Source organism: Cebidichthys violaceus, unplaced genomic scaffold, assembly GCF_023349555.1.
Source record: "Cebidichthys violaceus isolate CVI_PGR_0920_01 unplaced genomic scaffold, fCebVio1.0.p SCAF_21, whole genome shotgun sequence".
Lineage (NCBI taxonomy): Eukaryota > Metazoa > Chordata > Actinopteri > Perciformes > Stichaeidae > Cebidichthys > Cebidichthys violaceus.
In genome coordinates this window covers 273203-295533 of record NW_027176384.1, presented here as the reverse complement: position 1 = coordinate 295533, position 22331 = coordinate 273203, and the positions used below count along the sequence as shown (strand labels likewise).

At 41.4% G+C, this 22331-nt stretch overlaps 1 protein-coding gene across 1 annotated transcript in view; it reads left to right on the top strand.

The window, feature by feature from the left end:
* Positions 1-1848: 1848 nt before the first annotated feature.
* Positions 1849-22331, top strand: part of pdzrn4 (PDZ domain containing ring finger 4) — a 34768-nt gene continuing 14285 nt past the window's right edge. Inside the window, exon 1 of the mRNA XM_068716727.1 lies at positions 1849-2393. Within this exon, the coding sequence (XP_068572828.1) occupies positions 2325-2393 (69 nt within the window). The 5' untranslated portion in view covers positions 1849-2324. The remainder of the gene's footprint in view (positions 2394-22331) is intronic.

Here is a 22331-nt window from a genome sequence, read left to right as displayed (position 1 = left end):
CACAAAGTATGAGATTTTGACACTGATGGTGTCAAAATGATAGTTCGTATCATGTGTTTTTTAAAAGAAACCAGCATATCCTGCAGTTTGACTCGGGTACTTAACTACTAGATTAACTACTAGATGGCAAGTAATAACATGAACCAAATGTAACGTCTATAGTGGGAATTAGTGCTTGTCCCACGGGAACTCACAGAAATACGTGAAATGGCTATGACCAACACGATTTAATATTCAGACCATGGTTTGGGTTAAAAGAACTGTCTGCTCTTATGTATGCCTAATTCAAAATAACTCAATGTTGACTTTTGGTTTAAAAAAAGTACACAAACACAGGTCTCCTGGGTGAAATTGTTGGACCCATCCATCCACCCTGACCTCCTCTATATATGGGGTTTGATCAAAACATGTTTCTGTTGAACCTTTTTGTGTTCACCATGGCAAATTATCCTTATTGACTCTTTACGTTTGTAAGAGGTCGTGGTCATTTCATGTATTTCTGTGAGATCAGACTGTGCTAATGTTGACAAGCTAGGTCCACTTTCTGTGTGGGAGATAGTAAGCCTAGCTTGCTTAAAGAGTGAAACATAAATTAAAAAGCACTGTGAGTGATTAAATTTGTAAAGGACAAGATGTCTTAAATCATGAATGGTACATAACCAGCCCAATCAACCCTGTTTTTTCAAATTCCCCCCTGAAGCTTAGACATCGTTTCCAAAATATGTTCAAAAACTATTTTATCTTCTCTTGCAGCTTGATACTGATAGCTGCAGTATCAAAAGTGTGAAAAATGAAAATGTCAGTTTGACTTTGAATGAAGTTAACACCATGTGTCCTAATATTCAAGTCACTTTTTCAATGTTGGACTAAACTTTAACCAAGTGCTGCCAGTGCTTCAAGATAACCATACAAATGTTCATTGACAACTTCTCATTATGCTGATTTAAAGGTAATCTGGTCATTGTACTTCTGTCAAAACACATTTACCATATCAAATTATTATAATTTCTAGTGTAACACGGTTGTAATACCTTCACTGTGCTCTCAGTATATCTTAACAACATCCCAGAGTCTTCCATCCACCTCTCTCCCCTTTTCCTTTATCCCCCCTCTGTCCTTCCACCCCTGTGGAGAGGGGCCAGTTGGGCTGGAAGCTAATTTGAAGCCAATCAATACCGGCCTGTGTTTCTTCCTGTGTGTGTCAGCCTAATCCTGTGCCCTTGTCTAACTGTCGGCAGAGAGAGGGAGTATCTGTTTGGTGACCATCACTCTTTGACTGTAAATCTATGGTGGTCACTAAACACCACCCTTCCAACACTCCAACTGAGTGCAAAATGCCATCTGATTGAATTCAAATGAGAATGATTTTTTTTAATGTCACATCCAGTTGTCAAATGTGGGCGCAGACAAATAGCCCCTTCAGTAACTTGATTAACTGCAGGGATGGCATTTCAACTCCTGTTTGTTTTTTGCTTTTTAATTGAACGTCCTGCATTGAAATGCAGGGATTTCGCATGTTGCTGGAATGTGTACACACAGATGACAAACAGATGCACTCTTGCGCATACAAATACAGACCCACACACAAACAGACACAGCATGTCCTTCACATCGCCTGCAAGCTACAACACTGATGTTCAGATACTGAACATGCCCAAGATAAGACCAGTCCCCTCCCTCTTCACCAAGCCCTTCTTCCTTAAACAGCCAATGAGGACGCCGTCTATTCATGAGCGGGGAGTAGGAGCAGGCATGTGTAGGCAGCCTGCCACAGGAGGAGGTGTGTCTCCATGAGCCAAAAGTGTGTGTGCGTACTAGTGTGTGCTCACACTGGGAGAGGAGGTGGTGGAGAAGAGAGTGTATGTAGGCATGCAAGGGAGAATCAAGAGAAGGAGTGACAAGCAATAGGGAAAGAGAAGCCAGGTGCTTTTGCTCATCTTACCACTGATACACACCCCCCCCCCTCCACACACACACACACACACACACACTACAGCCACAACCTCTTCTAAAGGAGTGAGCTGACACACGTGGGCGTGTGTGTGTGTGTGAGAGAGAGGGAGAGAGAGAGAGAGAGAGAGAGAGAGAGAGAGAGAGAGAGAGAGAGAGAGAGAGAGAGAGAGAGAGAGAGAGAGAGAGAGAGAGAGAGATTCCTGCGCTTGGAGCAACAGAGGGGATCTCTGAGGATACACGGATGAGAAAGAGGAGTGGGGGAGCCAAGGAAGAGGAGCCTGAGTGTGTTTCGCCCCAGGGGGAGCTCCCACACACCGCAGACAAGGCACACACTCCAGCGGGCACTCTGCACGGTTTCCCTGACAACTAGGATGGGCTGCAATTTGTGCACCTTGCAGAAACGGGAAGAACACTACAAACTGCTGTATGACATTGCACAGGTAAGTGAGTCTTAAAGGAAAGAGGGAGGAGGTTCGGTGTGGTTGATCAGTGGGAATCATCAGCGTGATGAGCTTAAGGACAGCAGAGGCAATGAAGATGATCATTACAGGGATGATTTTGAGAATTGAGCAAGAAAGTGAGACAGAATCACAAGCAGGAACTGAGCAAAGTCAGAGTCATTTTGAGAAAGGCACTAGGCAGGTTGAGTGGGGAAACGAGCAGAAAAATGGAAAAGGGACATAAGAGAAATGTACAAAAATGAGTTACTTCCTAGCAGCCAGACGGAGACCTAGTGTGTGTGTGTGTGTGTGTGTGTGTGTGTGTGTGTGTGTGTGTGTGTGTGTGTGTGTGTGTGTGTGTGTGTGTGTGTGTGTGTGTGTGTCTATATATTCCTCTCCATCAAAGTGAGTGGAGCTAGTTATTTCTCCTCAGCAGCAGGAGATATGAGTACAAGTTCAGCTCTTTTTCTTGCGCTGGCTCCAGGGGAATTCATCACATCTCCTCTTGCCTGTGACTGTCTAGAAGCAATACAGTTCAAAAAGAGCAGCCAGCAAATGTGTTCTGCTCTTTCCCTCTCTGTTGTCTGTCAGAACTGGACAGTTTTTTTTGTTTCTTCTGACCCGATGTGACAGTTTTCCACCCTGCTGTCATGTAAAAATACTATTAAGTTTCTGCGATGTTGATGCTTTAAAAAAAAAAAGATTATTGGCTATGGTATTTGGCACTCTTATTCATAGAATTTCCCCAAGATATAGACAGAAAAACAATAGAAGAAATCTTTTGACTGAAGCTCTCGTTATTATCTCCACAAACGATCATATTGTCATAATAAGCAGTAAAACGGTGAATGTTTAACTTGTCATCTTGTGCTGGGCTTGGCTGGAATGTGTTGATTAGATATGAAGTGTTAGCAAGTGTGAATCTACTGATAAACAGATAACTCCAATGTGACATTCTTTAAGAAATAGATGATGTTATGTGTTTGTTCTCTCTGATTGCTTTTTGAAAACTGTCAATCGTCCCTGAACAGGTTTGGTAATGTGAACTAAATTCAAATACAGAGGAAGATAAACAGGTGAATTGTTGCTGTGTGTTTTCTACGGCAGCGATATGTGTGGAGCTTACTGTGGGGAAACACGTGCTCCGGTACTTCTCTGTTGTTGATGTACAGTACGGGCGAATAGGCGGCCAGCGGCAAGGATTCATTCATCATTTAGTATCTTACTCGGTTACAGACAACGCGGAAACTGGATACAGCATAATTAGAATGAGCAGTTTTGTTGGTAGTCAGTTTCGTTTTGTAAATTATACCAGCATTATATCACAAACTACCTACCTGTGCAGTCGTGTCAAAAGTGTGTGAAAATCAACTCCCATTGTGTCCAATGACAGCAAGGCTGTTGTCAGTGTTTTGATGTTGATGACTGTGTTATAGGCTTTGTAAAATCTAAGAAATACATTATCACAAGCACAATAACCTCAGTCCCTGCTCCATGCTGTTTTCATGAACGTTACTTACAGCGCTGCAGTCTCGAGCTCATTACGCTCTCTGACTGAATGCCTCAATGCTTTAATGAGATGGTGGATGTCTGTGTTGTCTGCCTGGGTGGAGTGCAAGAAAATTAGCCTATTAGTTAAAGGAAACCCTAAGAGGTTAGGCTCTTTTATACCGCCGAGGTGAATTGAGTAAACTGTGCTAGAACAAAAGGGATATGTTAACACACGGAGCAATACAAAAGTAATTGTTTTGACATATAAAAAAAGGATGTGGCTGACTAAATTATATTATGAAATAATATTGTTTGAAGGAATAGTTTGACATTTTGGGAAATACATTCACTTTCTTGCCAAAAGTTAGATGAGAAGGTAGATACAACCATCATGTACAGTAAATATTTAGCCAGAGCAAGCAAAAAAGAATTACATGTAGAGTGTGCGCTGCCCCACGTGCATACTGTAGGCTATGTATTTACTGGTTTATGTTAAAGAAAAGATCTAACATAGCCTTTATATAACAGCCAAAGCTCAGGCAATTTGGTTTAGCATAACAGCAGATTCATGATTGTATCATAAAGCATGGTGTTTTTGTGGAGAACATAAAAATGACCCTTGGTTTCCTCCTATGTCCGTAGCACACTGTAGGTGTCCTGGCGCTGTGGCAGACGTCCAAGAATATTGTGTGTGTGTGTGTATGTGTATGTGTGTGTGTGTGTGTGTGTGTGTGTGTGTGTGTGTGTGTGTGTGTGTGTGTGTGTGTGTGTGTGTGAGCAAACCAGCACTGTTAAGCGCTCTGCAGTATGTGACAGTCAGCGAACACCTACGGTTCTCATTACCAGTGCAAAAGAAAGAGAAAAAGAAAGAAAAGAAGAGAAAGAGAGCTCAGTAAGTGTGTCAGTGTGACTTTGTCCCGAAACTCGAGGCTGAGGGGGATTCTACAAATCCAGAGAGACTCCTCAACAATCCCTCCGCCTCTCCTCTCTTTTATCATTCCAGACTCATTTCTTCTCCTCTCCTTTTTCATACTTTCTCCTTCTCCATAACCTTCATTAGTCTCTATCCCCCCTCTGTCTTTTTTCTCTCAGCAATCTGTTTCTCCCCCCCTCTCACTTTATTTTGGCACATGCACGACACTACAGATTCTAAACATGTTTTTGTTCTGTTGTACTTTCAACGGTGCTACACAATAGGACACCACCTGCTCATTATACCAGTGAAAAACCAATGGCTGCTGATAGTGTTGCTCAAGCGGGGTAGAAACGATGGCACTTGACTCTCAGCTTTGGACAAAACTAATTCTTTAGTTTGTCCAGGTACTTTGGTTATGCATCCCTCTTGTCTCACTCCCTTGTGTCTTGGACGGTGAGTCCTGACCAATGTGGTTTCTTGTTGGAGACATTTCAGAATAACAGATTGATATTGTTTTCGCTCATCCGATCGCATCATCAATTCAAGTCCTGATGCTTAGACTTCCACCTCCGGGCGACGGTTGCCTGTGTTTGACCTTTGCTGTCCAGAAATTTTAGAGCAGCTAAAATGTAAATTCTATTTCAAGGCCTAGGTCACACCAGCATTGACAATGATTCTCCCAGATGCTCAAAGCAAATCAGTGCAAGTTTTTCACAAAGCCACTGCCCAATAGAAAACCGTCTTGACAGGGCTGACCTTTTAGGAGACAGGGACTCCAAAATGGAGGAAGCAATCATAGCTCATTGGTTATGTTGCACCATCCAATTTACAGCTCCACAGAGGAGAATGGAGTGCAGACCATTGTGAGACAAGAGTTGATGTTACAAATAGCTTTTTTGAATAAACTGTGTGCCCCCTTGGAGATTCAAAAAGCTTGCTGACTGACCGTAAGCAGTTAGCAAGCTTGTTGGCTTTGTGAGTGTATTTCCCTCTGCAATAAGACTCCTTATTGAAATAATGTACAATCCTGACAGCAAACTTAAAGGATAGCCCATCGGTCAGGGCATAGGACCTGAACAAACCCGGTTACCGGTACCTCTGCGAGCATGGACACCTGTCAATCATAGCGCTTGAATGCTACACAGGGCGGGTCTTGCTAAGAAAAGCAATTCTTTAGGGTGATTCTTCATTTCAGATGGAAAAATGTCTTTTGTGGATGAAGCAATGACAAAATGGATTGCAGCTATATTTTCAACTCATAGCAATGATTTCCCCCCCCAAAAAATATATGTATAGTGTTTGGAACAGACCTGTTCAGCACTTTCCATTTTGAAAAAGTAACGGAGCATTTCAGAGGCCAATTCCAGTTGTCAGCCCGCAGGCCTTCCTTGGTGACTCCCACACCACAGTGGCTATCTCTGTTCACACAGCCGCCCTATTCTGACAGGACCGCTGGCTGCACAACCCCTGCTGCCCAGCGGCCACTGAGAGAGTTATGATATCCGTCAGACCATTTACATTCAACGTTTCATTTGTGATTGTGTGTGTGTGTGTGTGTGTGTGTGTGTGTGTATCCCTGCACACTCACACCACGGGGCCCCATTCTGGCTTGTAATTGCTATTCCATGTATTTTGCTTGTGGCTGTGTTAAATTGTCACACAGCCTCTGGCCTTCAGAGCCTCACTGGGCAAATTAGTTTTGTCCTTTTAGTTATACCAAAGTCAGCACTGTTGTATCACACAACAATACAAGAGCCACTAACTGCTCTGTGTGTAATCCTCCCCTGCATTTCTGCTAAGTAATAGGATAAGGTTTATTTTCTATGGAAGAATTCCTGAATAATTATGGTTCAAACCAAACATAAGCATGGCTTGTTGAGAGCCTTTCAGTCAGGTCTGGTTCATATTTCATATTCATGTATTATTGTGACATATCGCACCCTCTTACATGAGTGTGTATGGTTGTGTCCCAGGTCAATATTTGATGTGAGCCTGTCCTCCGGACACAGATGCTGTGCCACATGTCCAGCCTGTTAGACAGCATGAAGGGGGCTAGACAGTCACCCATTTCATCCCGCCTCCCGCCACCACCTACGGTGTCCAGAGAGTGCCACACAGAGCAGGGGAAGCTGTGGTCAGACCCACACAGCCGTCACCTCCATATGGTCACCTTAGGCCGCGACTTCATCCAGATAAGGATGTGAAATATGTCGGTGCTATCGGTTACATCAGCCTGAGAGGTTGCAGATAGACGTATAAGGCAGAAAAATGAAGTGGAAATGGAAAAATCCACAAAAACGCAGTCATCTTGCAGCTACCGCATGATTATTCCTGCGATTCAAAAGTTAGAATGCAATAGAAATGCTCCCAGATCTCATCTCTGAATGATGTTTTGAGGTCATAAAATGTGCTACAGATGACCAACAGGGGATGAACGGAGGTGGTATCACCTGATTCATCAGCTGTCTTCTTACTGGGGAAGCACAACACTGTTCCAGAACTGCCTGTCTCTGTTTCTCTGATGGGATTTCAAGCTTTTTCAGAAAGTATAGAATGAAGTGACCTTTCCAGTTTTCCCTGCCTTTTTCTGCCCAACAACTTGTCTTCCTGTCTGTGCAGGCAGTGAGTTTGACCTTTTTACCTGTGAGTGTAATTCCCAGTCTCTTGCTGTCTGTGGTTTTGAGCGGCAGTTTTGTATTGCATGTCAGAAAATGGAACAAAATTTCAAAAAAAATACATCATTGCTTGCATTTAAAACTGTTTGTGATAATGGTAAAGAATTTTACTGCAAAAAAGGAAAAACCTTTAATGCTCACACTTTTTAAAGCTTAGAGGTACTAAAAGATAAACTTAGGGTAATGGTTTTTCCCCACTAAAAACGTTAACGTAGCATTATGTAAATGAACTCTGCTGTTGAACACAGATCATCTGGTGTCTTCCATCATGGTTATAGTTGCTCGTTGGAGCACAGCGTGGTGGTAATACCGCATGATTTAGAGGTGCATATGGCCTCGTCACCGGCGCTGTGAGTAGCACTTCTCCTGGTCGCCGGCCAAACTGGAAACAGGAAACGGGTGATTTTTTTAGTGTCAGGTTATCACGGGAAAAAGCACCCTGGTGTTGTTGTGTCTGTGTGCTTGTTATATGGAAACAGTTGGAATGGATTGATGTGGTATTTTTGATTTTACTGTGAATTAATTTGTGCGTGTTTCCTTGCAGTGTGTGTGAGTGACAGGGATGATGACAGTCAGCTTGTCACTCTGTACATCGATGTCCATGTCTAGCTGGTGTCTTTCTTTGTGTATCTGTCTGCCCGGCTGTAAGAAAACATACATACACACCACTTTTCTTGCCGAGTGTGTGTGTGTGTGTGTGTGTGTGTGTGTGTGTGTGTGTGGGGGAATCACAAAGTTAGGGGAAGACGGGTCCGGCGTTTGGGGGGGGAGGGGGGCAGCAACAGTCGGCGTTTCGCTCCACCAGCCAACGATCTCCCCCTGCGTTGGCTCTGATAAGCCCAGGATGAAAGCCCTCCATGTGGGCAGAGTGACACTCCTCTACCCCCACCCCCCTTGTGTCTCCCCACCACAAAAGGCACACATGATGCATGTACACACAACTACACAGCATTGTAAAAGAGGTAAATATGCCTATTTGCACATACTGTGTACATTAACGTACCACACGGAAAGAAAATCACACATCCATTCATCAGCTTTATGGCGTGTTTTCCCTTTTTACGACTCTGTAAAAATGTCATTCAAGCTCTCAGTGCCTGACAAGAGGACTTATCAGTTGTTATCAGCCTCTAGCTGATTACCATACTCACCAATTGGCCAAGTGGCATGGCCAAGATGATAGGAGGTATAGGGAGAGGGAGAAGGGGGACAGAGAGTGGTGGGGGTGAGAGAAAAATAGAAAGGTAGGGGAGGGAAAAGGTTGAGAAAGAAAGAAAATAAAAAGAGGATTGTGCAACAGTAAGCTGAAGCACGAGGGGAGCAACCCAGAGCGAGAAAAGACGAGCCATCAATAAGTCCTTTAAACCCCCCCATTCTCCTTCTTAACCTCGCCCTTAACAAAACACAATGTCTCGCCCTCCTCCTCCTCCCATCACTTATCAGTCGCCAAACACAGTTTCAAGTCTGTTCCATTCCACTGCCCCTGTCTGTCTTCCTGCCTTGTTTGTCACCGTCTGTCTACCCGACTCATTAATACACTTTGGCGTGACCCCGCCCTCGGAGGTGTTACACATTTTCCAATGCGTGCTGGGAAAACTCTGCAAAGAAAAATATAGTGATGGAGAACACGGAGACTGTCAGTCAGGGAGGACACTAATTGTGTCTAGCCTCAGTGTGTTAGCCGTCAGCCGATGATGGTTATATGGTTTGAAGCCAACCTTGTGCCGGAATAACCCAATAATACACCTTATGGCCACACGCTGCAGGCTATGTTTTGTCAGGTTAGACAGATGTTACGAGGAACCATCTGGAGCTGTTATGGATATGTTGCAGGCATTTGCTGCAACACGGCGCTACAAAAATCTACACATACACACAAAACATGCACACAAAAATATCCCTCTAGATATTTAGCTGTTTCAGGGGAAAAAATGCTAAGACACAACTTCTTAGACATAACAACATCTAACATCCTCCATATTAGCATTTCTCTCAGTCAGATCTTTGGATGAGTTCTCTGGCAGCGAAGGTGCAATTCTCATCTGAGACCAAATGTCAGTTAAACTATAAAAAGAAAACCTTCACTTTTTTTCCCCTGCTCTTTTTTCTCTTTGCCAAGAATATCTCCATAACCATTCGTGGGAGACAGGGGTATTTGTTACAGCTTTTTTCAAAGAACAGTGGCTCTGAATCGTGAACATTTAGAGCTTGAAATGTTGGGAATGATGTTTTCTCTGACAGCCACCGTGACATCCGCTCTACAACATGTTGTAGAGCTAAACAATTCTGCACAAAGTATGTGTCTTGATAAGGCTTTTAGCTCAGTGCTTAAAAAATGCAAATGTACTGCCACTGTCAAATGTGTTCTGAAGCCACAGGGTGGATTCTGGGTCCAGGTGGTCTAAAGGGAGATTAGGTTACAACAGGGCACTGGTGTTGAATTCCCACTTAACCAACTTGGGGCTAGGAGTCATTAGTCCCACTCAGAGCCTCGCATTGAGTCCAGTTACAGATAGAATAACACTAAACCATCTGCATGGGGGGGGGGGGGGGGTTATTACATTTAGCGCAGGGTGTAACCATAAGCCTTGTGTTGATATGGGAAAAGCCCTCAGGATGGAGAGCGGCCAAAGCACTGTCTTTGTTGTTGTTGTTAGTTTGAGGAAATGTATTTAGATCATGAATTCTGTGGTGCAGTTTCATTCAATCTTGTTAGGTGTGGATGAATGAATGATAATAATAATGAATAATTATGTCTGTAAATGCAGAGATCACAGCAGATGAAGGCAGTCCAGCATAACGGCTCCAAACAACGAGCACAATGGCAAATTAGTGTCTTGAGGAAGGTTGTTAAGATGTGAACAATTGCATGCTTTAGCTGAACATTTCACAAACGTTGGTCAAGAGATATCCTCGGCTCATCCTCTTATACTCCAACACACCGGCTTGGTGTGGGTTGAGTGTTTTTCCCTAAAGTGCAGAGCAAAATGTCAACAAAAAAAAAATCAGTTCATGCTGAGAATTTTTCAAGCAGAAATCCTCAGGAGATATGTTTGGAAAAAAAGAACAAACCTTCAAGAACAATATAATACTATGTTCATTATTTTTGACCAACTGACAGAAATGAGAAATGCATGCTGCATGTGCAAAGGTTAAAGCCACGTCTTTGTGCAACAAGCCCTCCAAAGACAATATGTGACAAAACGTGTGTATGCCTTCCAAAATTACCCATATGAAGATTTTCACATCTGCCAAAGCTATCGTTAACGTTTAGACACAAAAACTATGAGTTTACTCCTATACATGACTGAAGTTCGCCAATACTTTCACACACTGCTAATAATGTGTATCTTTTCATTAATAACCTTAAACTTTTTTCAAACCTGTACCTCAGAAAGCAAGAATTTCAAAGACAAAGGTTGTTGTTTAACAAAATCTAGCATTAGGAGTCTAATATCAACATTCTTGTCTGGGTATACAAAAGATGGCCACAAGTAGTTAACAATTACTCTAATCTTCCTGAATGCATATGCTCTCAGCCATCATCATTACAGCATGCTTCATGGCCTTGTTACGTGGAGACTCACATAAATGAGGCATGTGACCCATTTTGAGAAACTGTGATTTGATTTAGATTCAATCTGTGACATAGTCTAAAAATTACCCGAATGCAGACAGTAATCATCATCCGACTGAGAGTACGTTGGTGATTAGCCGTTCACTCAGTCATATTGTAGATTTAACCTCATCTGCCTGGAACTGTGAATACAGTCTAAGTCTTGATTGAGGCGGGTCGATTTGAGGGGTGAATTTCACCGCAGTGTGTCTCTCGCTTAACTAACCGACCATGCTTTTGGATGAAGGTATTTTTCATTGAAGGAAGAGCTCTTCTCGCACGCTCACAGTTTGTGGAGTGTGAGGTCGTTTTTCTTCTCCACCAAAGAGGCGGACTGCGGAGGCTTCATGTAATGAATAATGCTAATGGCTTAGGTGCTTCCAGTGAGCATAAACATGCATCACTTTAAAATGAGAAAAGGCAAAGGTTTGGTGGGGGTAGGGGAAAAATGGAAAGTTCACACTCCAGGCTTCTTAAAAGAAATACTTAATTTTATGCAAAAAGCTGCACATAAATCTTTCATTTTCCTGCTCCCCTGTAAAATGTTTTCACTTTCCAAGCTTTAGCATGTTTTGCTAATTATGCCCCTGCATCCGGAGCTGGCTCTCTTTTGCCTGGAACTAACTATGGTCATATGAATAACAAGGATATATAGCAAGATTTGAAGGATACCCCCTTTTCTAAACTTAGATTTAAGATTATCCCTCTGATTTATGGTTTAAATTAACTCATTACTAAAGGATTTTGAGTCCAGATTCCAATAATATTTCCTCAGGATTCCTGCCTTGAATCAAAGATTATGAACTCGGTACATTTTTTCTGTTAAATAGTTATGAGTCCACAAAATGCTTCAAGCAATGGGAGGCTATGCAAATTTCTGATGCATTCATTCAGCCTCAGTTCTAACTCTGTCTGTCTCTTCACTGGTATTTGCAGGGTGTCACTTTCATGACACTGTTAAACCCCTGTGTTAGTGTGTCTGTACAGTTTACCCACAGCGCTGCTGTTTCTTTAGACCCAGAACAATGAAAACAAGGCAGCAGAAACTGAATGGGATCTTTTAAGAGCCATTACCACATCTAGAAGTCAGCAGCTGTGCTAAATTAAAAAGAAATTAAGAAAAATAAGCCATTTTCTTCCCTTCACTTGTTTGGTAAACTTGTCTTAAAAAAGTGCCGATTTACAAAACACTGAATAATCAAAGTAAATACAATTAATGATCTAAAGATAACTATAAACCACAGATTGCTTAATGCTTACAATGAAATTATATACAATATAACATTGTGTATCCATGTCTGACATTCAAGAAAATCTTTAAGATAAAAAAGGGGGCACATATATATAGTTAAATTTTTCTGAAAGGCCTAATAATATCCTAATATAGCTTTTTAGCTAACGTTACTCAAACAGGAAAAAGTAACACATTTGTTGGAAACTATTTTCAGCAGCGCATTAACACATTTGGTGCACTGGTGGGTTTTTATGGCAGCAGAATGGTGTTTTGTGGGATTGACTCAAAATAAACTACAGTGCCCTGGTAATGAAAATTGTGCCTTATTGTTGTGTTTTTAACGCTTCTTTTTTGACAACAATGGAAGTCAACGGCACAGCATAATTAGCCACAGTATTTCACGCCTACTACACTTCATTGTTGGTTTTCAAATTGATTTGTTGAGAATAAGATCATCACCAGTCTCGTTTTTAGCTAAATACAGTACAATAAAAGATGACATGCTTGGATGGAGAATGTATGTTCAGCTTTCCCATATAGAAGAGTAACACATAACCTCTTTGTGAACTCAGCCGTCTGGATGAATTATGTGGGTCTAATCGGTGACCCCTGAGAGCCTAATTCAAACTCATTGCTAGTATGTGTCGAGGTGCTGGAGGAAGGGCCACTGTATTGTTCAGCCCAGCTCACTGGCTGTTGTTTTAATGGCAGATGAGAGATTAATGGCAATCTAATGACTGTGGGGAGGACACGGCGCAACAATAGAGTCCTGGCACAGCACAGACCAAGTACATTAGTCAGTCAAGACAACGATCTGCATGGATGCACACATATATGTAGAATGTACACACAAAACATCCAGAGACACACAAACACATTCATATGTACAGATGCACGCAGAGTAAAATGTGTCTGTTGATTTGCCAGGAAAGATGTTTGGCAGTCATCTGTCATCAGTTAACCCAGACTCACAAACTAAGCTAATTCTCATACCCGCCAACCCCCCAATGTGACAAAAGAAGGCTAATTTATGCGTTGCCGACATGTTGTGCGAGGAATAGGAGTGTGGCAGCGGGGCTGGATGCTCACTCTTGGATCAGGGTAATTGTGATTTGGTTGCTAGGATGTTGAGGCTAATGAATGTCTTGTTGATGCAGTTTGTCATAACCCGTGCCATCCGTGCCTGCTTGAGGACACAGAGCCTATTCGTTAAACACAGACACATTGGCCCTGCCATGATGTATGAGCCCACCAGGCAAAAGGCATTTGTCATTTTATGAAAGAAAATGAAGAAAACTGCTTTGCTACTGTATGCTACTGATGCTGAGTAAAATTGTGGATTAGGCAGTGTGAAGCAAATCTGCTCGACTTTTGCCATTGGGTTATTGTTATTGTATAAAATATGTTTTAATTGGACTTCATACGCTTTGGATTCGTATCAGTGATGATACAGTAGGAGGCTGTTTTTCCCTTGAAAGTGTCACATAGGCTGTTGTGTTATGAATAAAACACAAAAATACTCATATTTATACTCCAAAACGTAGGATATGAGACAAATCATGTTTGATTCCAAGGTTGTAACAGTGGGAAGTATCTGTATTCATGAAGCCTAATTGAAAGGAAGCCGCCATGCATTTGGAAGTGGTACAAAGAGCAGGAAATGAGATGGTTCTTAATGTGTTCACTGACAGATGATAACCTTTGATTTCTTCCCACTTACATCAAAAATGGCTGCTTGGAATGACAGTCACAAGTCAACAGTCTCTGATGTCTGCACACACGTTTATACCGCTGGTGGTTTCACACTGGGGTGGGGAAAAAATAGACATGTGAAGACCTAGAGAGGAGAAAACCTTTGAGACATACGCAAAAAGCCATAGAACAAAAAGTGATGTACTGTCTGTTTTAAGAGTGCTTTGGCAATATACAGTGTTTTTACACATTGAATCTAAATGAAATGGGCTGACTTGCAGTTAGAATGACAGACAAAAGGGGAAATAAACCCTTGACAGCAAGACAAAGAAAAATCACTCCAAAGAAAGGATGACAGAAAAAGTACTGATATTATTAGATAAGCAAATGTCATTCCAGTCATTTTAAAGACAATAGAGATGTACGAATGCTTGCATAAATGATCATCAGTAGACATATTTTTGAGGATGTCAAATGGGCCCATTAGTACTCCATCCAAGAGTAACAATAAACAATACTTGAAACTACAGCAATCCTCCCACATGTCCTAGTATTCATATATTTATTCTTCAGTCTATTCATGTTATTTTCCTCCCCTGTGCCTCACCTGACCTGCATCACCAAATCACCCACCTGCATCTCCTTCCCTCTGATTAGATCCAGCCCCATATATACCGGCCCTTTACCTGACTGCTCTATTGCTTTCCTGCTTTTGTGTTTGAGCGTCTATTATCTGTATGTTTACCTGTAGCTGCCTTAAGTTATTTTACCAATAACTTCGCTGAAGTCATCCTGCTGCCTCCCCCGTCTGTATGTGGGTTCAATCCCTGTAGTCCTGCATAAAATAATTAATATTACACCTATGGCAGTGGGGTGACCGTGGCTAAGTGGAGAGCAGTGCCGCTTTACAATCTGAGGGTCGGCGGTTCAATCCCTGGCTACTGCTCTACTAGTCTCATGTCAATGTGTCCTTGAGACACTGAACCCCAAAAATTGCTCACGTAGCTGCAGCTACGGTGTGTGGATAGATACTGACTTGTAAGTCGCTTTGGATAAAACCGTCTGCTAAATGACTGTAATGTAACATATTATGTTAGACATTTAGTGATAATGACTACATTACTAAAATGCCTAAAATTTGCGTTTCATTATTCCAATAATTCCATTCAAAAGCCTGCTGAAAAATGACGAGCTACCTCCAAATGGTTTATTGAATGATTGACTCATCGCTCTGTTGGTCTTTGTATTGTTGTTATTGTTGTATTTGAAAATTAGAAAGGATTTTTGGTTTTATTTCACTCTTTTACCAGATAACAGCAAATCATTTTTTCGTTTGGCTTCCCCTCACAACTTAAAAAAAAAAAAAAAAAAAAAAGGAAACCCTGCCAGCCGCATTGATCCCAACATCGACTTTATGAGGGGAAAATGTGGCACAAGGAGGTTGTAGTGACAAGATATTTTATGTTTTAAATGAGTTATTGGTCCAAAATAGAGTTCTGGCTATGATGAGGATTGCCTGAAGTGATTCTGGGAAATGTAGGAAATCATCTTTTGTTTTAGCCCTCCATGAGAAGGTAACAGCGTATGATCAGCTGCTGAGCAGCAAAGTCGATCTTGTTGAAGGACACTTCAGCAGTGCCGATGCTTCATGATGAGGGATTTGAATGCAGGATAACCGGTTGAAGGACAGTACGCCAGCCTGTTACTTTTAGCAGATAGTACTGAACAGGGACATGTGGGAAGCACTGGTCTCTGCTGTTGCTGCGAGACTGCGAAAAAAACATTTAAAGCATGCCACTCTTGTGCTAAAAGTTCAGACATTTTTACATTTAACGCTTCCTTTTGAAGCAAAGATCTAAAAGCTAAAAACAAGCCAGCACTGTGAAGAGCGATTCCAAGAGAAAACAGTCTAATCTACCGCACACAGATACTGTGTGATGTACAAGGGATTGACTTGAGCGGGCTACTTAACATCCGTCCCGACAGCAGCTATTTAATCCATGTTTCATGTTGTCGTGAGGTCTTACTCCATGCAGAACTAATTGGTTGTTTTTGCCTGTTGTGCAGAAGCCCATGTCTGTAAAAAAAACTGAAGGACACTCATTACAAGTTATACAGACACACTAGCAGGCGTGGACATAGACGCAATCATGGGTGCAGATGAGCACAAAAACAGACAGGAAACCAGTGAATAAGAGTTCTAATAGGAGCACTGAGCAAAATCTCCTTGAACCCGTTGCCATAGCTCATCACACACACACTCGAACACACACCTACACATACCCCACACCGCTACTTCTACTACCAACACAAACACACATCTCTTGCAGCACCCCCTTCCGTGCTCTCTCTCAATCTGATTTGCATTTTTGTTAACACTCTAATTGCCTCTCATTAAATACCTTGTCACTTTGATTAATTGGTGCGATACAGAAATGTAAAACAGCAGAGCGTCACAATGCATAGTGAACAGTTTCTGATTGGGAAAGACGAACAAATCAGGTTTAAAAATGCAAAACAAAGATGAAATCTCACCAACTCCTCATGCACTTTTAAGTTAAGTCAGGGTTTTTCTGAAGTTAAACTGTTGAACTTTGAAGAAAATGTAAGTTAAGAGAGTGAGGTCAAAATGTTGCATTCTGACTCAGATTTTGGTTTCTGCAATGAGGTATTGATGAACTTTCCTTACCTCACACAATTTGTCTCTCCTCAAATGGATCACATCACAGCATAACGGCAGTCATTTATCCCACAGAGTCATCATACTCAGCTGGAAATTGTCTATAATTGTAGTGAATTACATGTTTTTTTTACGCAAACCTATATATAGGATTCTCTATGTCCTTTGAATGGCAGGTGCTGTAATTGTACAGTAAGTGAGAGGTATTATCCGAGTTGTTGTTTTTCTCACTTTCTGACTTCTGAGCTCAATATAAAAGTCATAAGGAAACTAAACTTCACTGAAGTCTACCAAAAAAGTAACAAATCTTACAAAACCTTAACCTTACAAAACAAGTTATGTAACTGAAAGTTACAGAACTTAAAGTTACTAAATTTGTATAACCTGTGAGAAGTCCTAACATAGGGAATTGCAGATGGTGCAAATCCCAAATCGACTCAAATCAAATAATATTTGATCATTTCAAATATTGTATCCGAATCCAACCAAAACGGAACACAGAAGTTAGCCCCCTGTATTAGCAACTGGCTGCAGGCTCGCTAACTGCATAGAAACATACTAATGGGGCAACTTGCCAAACAAACTAGCTGCCTTGATTTGACTCTAAGTCCATTGACCATTTGCAAAAAGTTATTAATATTGCTGATCAAGATTAGAAAGTTTATTTCAACCCTGTCATTCTATTTCGCTTGCTCACCCTCGGTGCTTGTCACGCATGCATCAATAGCATAGTGTTATTCTCATCCCGCACAAGGCAAGAATCAGCGTGATGCAGTTGACCGAGCATGACCCGCCAGTTGCCCAGCCTGCCACTCAAATTTATGAAACTATCATCTTCTTTGCCTTCGCTGCACATAGGTGATATTGCATGTCAGAGACTTTTATTATTGAAATGAGACATTTATGACGGTGATCCCTCGCCACATGAGAGCGGCGTCCTGAACCATCTCAAGGCAGCTAAGTAAAAGTAAAAGAAATGAGATTTGACAGATTATTGGAGCACACCAGCTGCGCTTCCTCATTCATCACAATATGTCAATTTCAATGTAAGAACAATCTCACTTGTATTGAGCTGAAGTTCACAAAAACCACGATATGGGATTTATGGAAGAAAGCTTGCTGCTGAAGTTGAGCTCTGCGTTTCCTCAGAGGCAGGCGAGGTTGGTGTTGAATAGGCAGGGGGTCTATCGGTAGCTTATTGTTTCGTGGGCCATTGTAAGCCTATTCAGTCTGAGATACTGCCATTATTCAGTCAAACATGGCTAATGCAAACAGCCGCATTGTAGAGCTGTTTTAAGTCTGTGGGGAGCTGATGTCATGTTTAGTGTGTGTGTGTGTGTGTGTGTGTGTGTGTGTGTGTGTGTGTGTGTGTGTGTGTGTGTGTGTGTGTGTGTGTGTGTGTGTGTGTGTGTGTGTGTGTGTGTGTGTGTGTGTGTGTGTGTGTGTGTGCGTGTGCCTCCATTTGCTCACAATGATACCGTATCTGTCAGATTTAGCTGTGAGGTTGAGTGGTTTCCATCACGCTCTTATCTCTGCACTGCAAACGCACCCATTCTCATTCTCATGCACACACACAAACACACATACACTCTTATCTCTGGGCTTTCCTTATGGCTCCTGTTTGTATTCAAAAGTGGAAACATTTAGCCATCTTAGTGGCCCACTGATCCAACTGTGTGATACATTTAAAGGTTGACATGAGTCCTCTCTTGAGCAAATTGAAAGCCTCAGGCCCGGCCCTGATTGGCTTTCACTGTGCTACTTTCAACCCCGTCTCAACACATGTACCAACCATTTCCACACCACGGTCCACTAGTAAACCCGTATAGTCAATGATGTGTGTAATTGGTGCATCAAAGGCAGCAAAATGTGACATTATTGGCTGGCAGCTGAGACTTGCCGTTTGCTATATGTGTGACCTTAAAGTTTATGTAGAGCCATTTCAAGAAGTGAATACCAAAGAAAATGCACAGGACTTTTCACAGCACAAGGGGAGAGAGGAGACGGTGCTCCAAGTTAAGGTTGTTTGGACATTAAGCATGTCGTATTAAATTGCAGTAACTACAAATTAAAAAAACTCTGGGTCCAAAGACCAAACAGCTAAAGCAAAGAACACTATATGACGTTAAAGCTGACTTGGTGAGTTAGCCACAGCTAGCTTTAGCTAGAGGTGAGTGTACTTACTTTTGCCAACCCATTTCCTGTAAGTCATTTTAGATGAATCCAGTTTGATATACCGCATAAATTACGAGGTGGCTAAATCCCAAACATGATCAAGATAAAGAAAAATACACTAATCCGTCTAAACAGTAGTTTAGGTTTGCAGGGTATGTAAGCAGTAAGGCCATCTAAGCTCCTGAGATAGATTAATTTATTTTCTTTGTAGATACTGCGTTTCCCCTGCACCCTTGAATCAGAATCTCGTTTATTGCAAAGTAGGTTTTCACATATCCAACAAGGAATTTGATTTATTGTTTGGTGCATACAAAGCATAAGCATACTATAAGAGAACATAAAAACAAAAGCAAGCACTGCATAGGACAACAAACATAACAAATTACAATAAAAGTAAGAAACAATACTATCAATAAAAAAATGGCTGTTACAATATATGTATGTTTTAAAATGAAAGTAGTATCTTTGTGCAAAATGTTGTCCAGGGGATGTGCATACTATGAAAGTATAAATAGAATATGTGCAATGTACAGAGACGCTTGGAAGCATTTTGCTATAACTTGAGAAAAGGTAAATTATGCAAATGTTGTGCTTGCCTTTATTTACAGTGACCATCTGACAAAGGGAATCTTAAGAATCAGTCAGTTAATTTAATTTCAACAAAAAAAATGTATGCTGGTCATATAAGATAAAAAGGAATGGAAATAATCAACAGCTTGCCTAAAGTGGGAACATGATAAAACAGCATAAAAAGTCAAATGCAAGGACTGAAACCAACTGATAAAGGACTAAAAGTACGGTTGCTGTATGAATGAGCTTCTCATGTAACTGTTCTGAACAAATGTTTAACCACAAACCAAGCAGCTAGGTGGTCTCCCCCCTATTAGACTTCTCATTTGTCTCTTTGTATCTGCTTTACAGTAAAATAACTATTACAAAGTGAGCAACTAAAGGGTTTTTCCCCTGTATGGACTTCTTTTCCCCACTTTCGCTAAATCGTTTCTTGCAGAATGAGCAGCCATCAGACGGTCTGACGGTTTACTGGGTCCCAACTTTACTGTTTCTATAGTCGCTGCCTTTTCGGACCAGTGTGGATAAAAAGACAAAGACCATACAATGAGTGTCTCAAGGAGTAATAACAAACAGAGTACAAAGTGGGCCGATAACAAGCAAATGACATTTTCGGTAAAGGCTGTGGATCGATGATGACCCACTGTGTTCACTGAACACGCACGCGCTGAACACACACACGCACACGCACACACACACGCTATGGTATATTCTGCTGTCCCAAACTGTAGCACACCACTTTGAACCTTGACCTTTTTAAAGGAAGAGTGGTTGGAGAGACAAGAAGCTTTGGTTTAGGGCTACTGGGAACCATTTTTATTGGCATTGTAACCTTTAACTTGAGAGGGATATGAAGGCTGCGCTAGATTGTTGGTTCATTACAGCCGTCCCTACAGACTACCGTGATCTCTGCTATTTTTAGTGTTCTCGTGGAGCTTTCATGGTTTATATCAGATGATGCATTGAGTTGATATTGTCTCTGTCAGTGTGGTCACAGGACCACAGTGGAGAAATGAAAAAGGGTGCTTGTAATCAAAATGGAATTACTGTTTGATATAGATGGAATCCGCACACCTACATGTGTATTGTACGAACACGTATAGCTTTCATGCATATAACACACACACACACACACACACACACACACACACACACACACACACACACACACACACACACACACACACACACACACACACACACACACACACACACACACACACACACACACACACACACACACACAGATGGGTGGAGTTGAAAATCCCATACTATGACTAAATCAAAATACAATCCCTTTGGAGAAGTAATTGCAAGGGTAAACCATAATATTCAAAGGAAACTGCAAAGAAAAAGATTATACACAGAACAGAAAATGAGAATATTTCAACGAAACGTATGGGAAATATTTGATATTGGATCAATGTCACTGAAGGTTTATTGCAGAATGTGTGATCAAAAGGGAAAATAGAATGAATGACACAACTAAGAAATATAAAGTAATTACATTACGATTTATAGCATACTAAACGTGGACATAAAGAAAAAAATGTGAATGATTTTGATTGTGAACCACTTCGCCCAATTCACATCTCAATTGTCTCAAAGCTTTAAAACCCTTCTCTAACTCATCTGCTCCTCTTTATCTCCTCATTTGTGGTTTAATTATCCTTAATGCTTTGTAAATTCTGTGTATATTATGTACAAAATGCGCGTTGTGCACAAACACGTACACATGAACAAACCTGCACGCTTGAGCCATTATCCCCGGCCGTTGTCACATCTGCTGGCTATTAATCAGCCCCCAGTTAGCTCATCAACGGGCAGATTGAATGGAGGAACAACAGCAGGTAAACACACGGGCAGGTGTAGCCGCACAATCACTTCCTGCTTTCCAGAGCGTTCCCTCTGATTGGAGATTAATGTGTCCATCTGGATCTCATTACAACTCAACATAGTTGTGGAACTTTCTCTGCACTTTTTCTGAGGTGGACATAGGTTCAAATGGGATGATAAAATTCTGTGTGCGGAGGAGAACCTTTATGTGGCAAAAACACAATAAGTCCACAGGTTGGATGCAGCCGTAAGTTAATTGACATCATAGCTGCAGATGGCGGTGGATGTGGACTGATGGGTTCCTAAAGCTATTGGAACATTTGGTAAATTTGTTTACATACCCCATGCGACATCCCAAAAAAGCCATATAATGCCATCAACATGATATCCAATTTGCCACTACAAAGCCTTTCCACCAGGCTAAAATATACTTTATAAGACATTTCAGAATGTAGCTCTTCATATTTCTAATTTGTTCTCCTAATAATGATGCTGACATTAGGCATATGCTTCAACATTTTAAGCCCTTGACAAACTCAGACACACTCAGGCATCCAAAATCAATGCAAACAATCAATTTCAGGCTGAAATTGAACTTCACAGCATCGGCATACAGAGGTAAAACTAATTGGGTTACAATTAAACACACACGTGTGGGTGTGTTTTCACATTGACAGCTGTCAGTATGACATCTCTTCTGCACTGACTCCCTTGTGGCACAACCTTTTCTGATCTTGCAAATTAAGTAGGCGCTGCTTGCTAAAACTCCCCCACTTCTCCTTCCCACTTTTATGGTCATTTGCTTAAATCAGTATTATTTTTATTCTAAGTTTTATGGGCTTAATGGTAGTGCAGTTTGAATAATGCATTTGAGTTAGATTGATTCGACGAAGAAAATTAGTGCAAAACAAAACAAGATAAAATGAGCTCATTAAAGTGTTTTCCCCACTCAGCAAACGCTGCAATCTAGTACATTCTACAATCTGTGTAAATTTGTCAGCAGCCAAAAGGATGGAGAAGCACATTCGTGAGGAGCAGACAAAATGTCTGAAT